General features: G+C 36.7%; 1 protein-coding gene across 1 annotated transcript in view; it reads right to left on the reverse strand.

The window, feature by feature from the left end:
* The window catches only part of LOC141439394 (katanin p60 ATPase-containing subunit A-like 1), a 14,053-nt gene extending 10,083 nt beyond the window's left edge, over positions 1-3,970 (reverse strand). The window contains exons 1-2 of the mRNA XM_074103676.1: positions 3,762-3,970; positions 3,271-3,293 (exon numbers count right to left, since the gene is read on the reverse strand). Of these exons, the coding sequence (XP_073959777.1) occupies positions 3,271-3,293; positions 3,762-3,970 (232 nt within the window). The remainder of the gene's footprint in view (positions 1-3,270; positions 3,294-3,761) is intronic.
* Positions 3,971-3,975: the final 5 nt, after the last annotated feature.

The following is a 3,975-nucleotide window of genomic DNA, read 5'->3' on the forward strand; positions in this document are numbered from 1 at the left end:
CGACTTACAAGAGTACTCTTGTCGACATAAAAGATATTCTGTTCCAAAAACATTCAAGGCCCATTTCGTTTTTTACAGCGACAAATCCCGCTCTTCTGTGTACACGAGCAGGCCAGTAAGTATCTGGGGCGAATGAATAAATAACAGTGCACTCCATAGAAACAGCAAGCTAAGAAACTGCGGAATTTGTACAAACTTAATTTTCAAAACATTAAAATTATTGGTAATTTGAACAGTGGTTTGTCACGTTGGTAGTGACAGGGGGAGTTGGTGCTGGAATGAAGAAGATGCAGGATGAAGACAGACCAGTAATATTTATTTAAGAAAACTATTTATAGTGCGGACCTGATTCTAGAATCTTCAAAATGGCCACGTTTAGATCAAAATAAATAAATCTTGACACCAATCGACCTAGTCCCAAACTAAGCAAAGCTTGTACTATAGACACTAGGCAAGGGATAAACATACTTATATACATATTAAACATCCAAGACCCGAGAACAAGCATTCGTATTATTCATACAAATATCTGCCCCAGTCGGGATTCGAACCCGGGACCTCAAGCTTCGTAGTCAGGTTCTCTAACCACTTGGCCATCCGATCGTCCGAAATAACTGCACAGTCAGCAGCAGTAGATGAGCGGCAAAATTATCTAAACACTCTCTTATTATCTTGGCTTGGCAGTACCTAAGTAGTTGTATGTAGATCATTTTGAACACCGTACCGCCCATCTACTTCTGCTGACTCAACGGCAACTGAACTCTGATTTTTATAGAAAAAATATACCTATTATTAATAGTTCGAATACTGTTTAAAATCAATGCAAAACATCATGCTCTCGGTTCGGCACTCAGTGGACTTCAGATTTAGTCAAACACATTAATTTTGTGGACTTTTGTGTATTGACATTCTGGTCATTAACTTTCATGTTTTGACTTTGCATTGAGTCATTCAAATTGAACGGGTTATTCTGATTTATGACCGTTTTGCAGCTGTTTCATCAAGTGTTGCCAGATTTTATAGAAATAAATACGCAAGTCGTAAAATAATAATGGCATACTTTCTTACAAAGGCCGGCAACACGGACCAAAGACTCTCCTTGAGCAGTTGATACTCATGATAAGAAGATAGGTCGACTCGCGCATTCACGTAAATACACCAAATTATTTCGTTTATTTTAGAACACAACTGTAGAAAAGCGGCCAAGTGCGACTCGGACTCGCCCATTAAGGGTTCCGTAGCAGCAAGTAACATAATATAATAGTTTCCTTAACCTTACGATTTATGACGTATTAAAAAAACTACGTACTAGATCTCGTTCAAACCAATTTTCGGTAGAAGTTTACATGGTAATGTACATCATATATTTTTTTTAGTTTTATCGTTCTCTTATTTTTTTGAAGTTACAGGGGGGAAGGGACACACATTTTACCACTTTGGAAGTGTCTCTCGCGCAAACTATTCAGTTTAAAAAAAATATATATATATTAGAAACCTCAATATCATTTTTTAAGACCTATCCATAGATACCCCACACGTATGGGTTTGATGAACAAAACAAAAAATTCAAAATTCAAATGATTTATTCAGTAAATAGGCCGCAACGGACACTTTTACACGTCATTTTTTTAAACTACCAGCGCTTTCGGAAAGACCATCATGGCCAAGAAGAATGCGCCGCAAAAAACTTGGCTAAAACATTTTTGAGTTTCAGTTCTAAATATGGGGAATCCCAAAATTTATTGTTTTCTTTTTCTATTTTTGTGTGAAATCTAATAGTTCTCATAGTTCTTATAGTTTCGGAAAAAAGTGGCTGTGACATACGGACGGACAGACAGACAGACACACATGACTAATCGATAAGGTTCTGTTTTTTCCATTTGGATACGGAACCCTAAAAATTGGCATTGGTTTTAAAAAAACAATGTTTATTTTAAATATTTTTTTATAAAACAGGCGAATTCAAGACATTTATTTGTAGGATTTTGGTTTTAGTTGGATTTAATTTTTTTGTCCTATTTATAAATTACCGGAGTTATAGCTAACCACAGGTTGCCATGAAGTTAAAAACTACGTTTATCTTTGCCCATCACAATTATTTAAAAAAACGTAGTGTCTTCTGTCACCTGGCAGTGTTAGGATTAGTTGGTTAAGTTACATAACCTTTATTTACGTTGAAAGTCAAACAATGGTTAAACGTTATTTTGGCTAATATACCTGCATACGATCATTTAAGTGTTAAAAATGATTTAAGAAACCTATTCCTCAAAATGGTTTTGGAATTAGACCACATTGTAAAGAAGTGGGTGCAATGATCGGTATAACAACATTTGATATAACTCAAAGGATAGGAGCATCACAGAACTTTTTTCTAAAATAAACCTAACCTAACCTAACTCAAAGTACATCAAATCGAATTAATAACAATGATAATAAGTTTGGTTTTCAAGATAAATTGCATTGTATCAAATGAAAAATTATATCAACTGTTACATTAATCAATTGTTGTTATATCCTTGGAGCGGCACCCAAAAAAGTGATCAATGCAAATTTAGTCTTATGCTGAAAAATTAGGCCATGTTGACATAGTTGCAGTGTTAATTTACCTGTCAATTTGCATTTTACTTTGCAAAGCAATTCCGATTAATAATTGAATACACGCTCCCATAATGTAACACAATTATAAGCAAATTTGGTGGTAAAAGCTCTGTCCTTGCTCATCTTTCGAAAAAGTTTACCGTGTAATAAATTTAACTTAATTACTGCGTGGTAATACAATTTTAAATGCAATTAGTTTTCGAAAATACAAACTGAGACATGGATGCACAGAAAAACATTGTGAAACGTTGAACGTCATTGTATTACCGATAGAGATATCGTTTAGTAGCACATTGTAATCGCGAGTAGAGAAAGATTATAAATGCACCTTACATCAGGTCTCTTAGACGCCTTTTTATTGCACCCGCGGGATGAGTCCGTTCTATTCTAAACCCAGGCACGGCACGGAGGTGACGCAGGTACAGTGGATAAGTGGTTACGGTGCTCAAATTGACTTTCACACGATTCTACTACCAAGGTAATAGGAGTGTTTAGGTAATTGTAATGTGTGTTTTAAATTCTTGGTGTGCAGACCACGGCCATAAGAAGAAGTGTAGGCAGACCCCAGATGAGATGGTCTGATGACATAAAGAGTTACGCCCGTATTGGCTCTGGTATTGGCTCAGGAAGACGGAGAATAGGATGGAGTGGAGGAGATTAGGAGAGGGTTACATCCAGCAGTGGATAGAAAAAGCCTGAAAAGGAAGAAGAAGAAGATAAAGTTGAGTGCCACAACAGCTCATAATACTTCTGCTGTTGAATGTACTACTCTGATTATCTTCTTCTTTTTTTATAAATAAAATAAATCGTCGTAAAATGTGTTGCTAAGTGCAAAACTCGGGAACCACTGGTCCGATTTCGCTAACTCTTTTTTTGTTGTGTTCGTTACTGTCTGGAGAAGGTTTTTATGGAAGAAAATACAGAAAAAATACAACGGGGCGAAGCCGCGGGCAACAGCTAGTAATATATAATTATTATATCACATAATAATATCATTTCAGTGTACAGTCACCTGTATTAAAATTTGCCACAGAGGAGCGTGCAAAAATATCTAACCATGTCCCACCGCCCCTAGAAATAGAGTCGTATCAGATATTTATGCACGCTTGTTGTGTCAGATATTGGTGGCTGTACACATGAAGTATTAAAAGCTAAATACTCACTTCTTCGTGTAATTGCACTTCACAGCAACGAATATCAGCAGCACATTCGCCGCCAAAGACAACAGTATCACTGGCACATACAACGCTATGAGCACTGGCTCAGGTTGGAACAGTATATCCAACTCAGCACCCAACACAAACGTCCCATTCAAGGCTGCACTCAAGTCTTCCAAAGGGCCCAAGTCTTTTAAAGTAACGTTGGTGAACATCGTTA

This window comes from Choristoneura fumiferana, chromosome 20 (assembly GCF_025370935.1).
Source record: "Choristoneura fumiferana chromosome 20, NRCan_CFum_1, whole genome shotgun sequence".
Lineage (NCBI taxonomy): Eukaryota > Metazoa > Arthropoda > Insecta > Lepidoptera > Tortricidae > Choristoneura > Choristoneura fumiferana.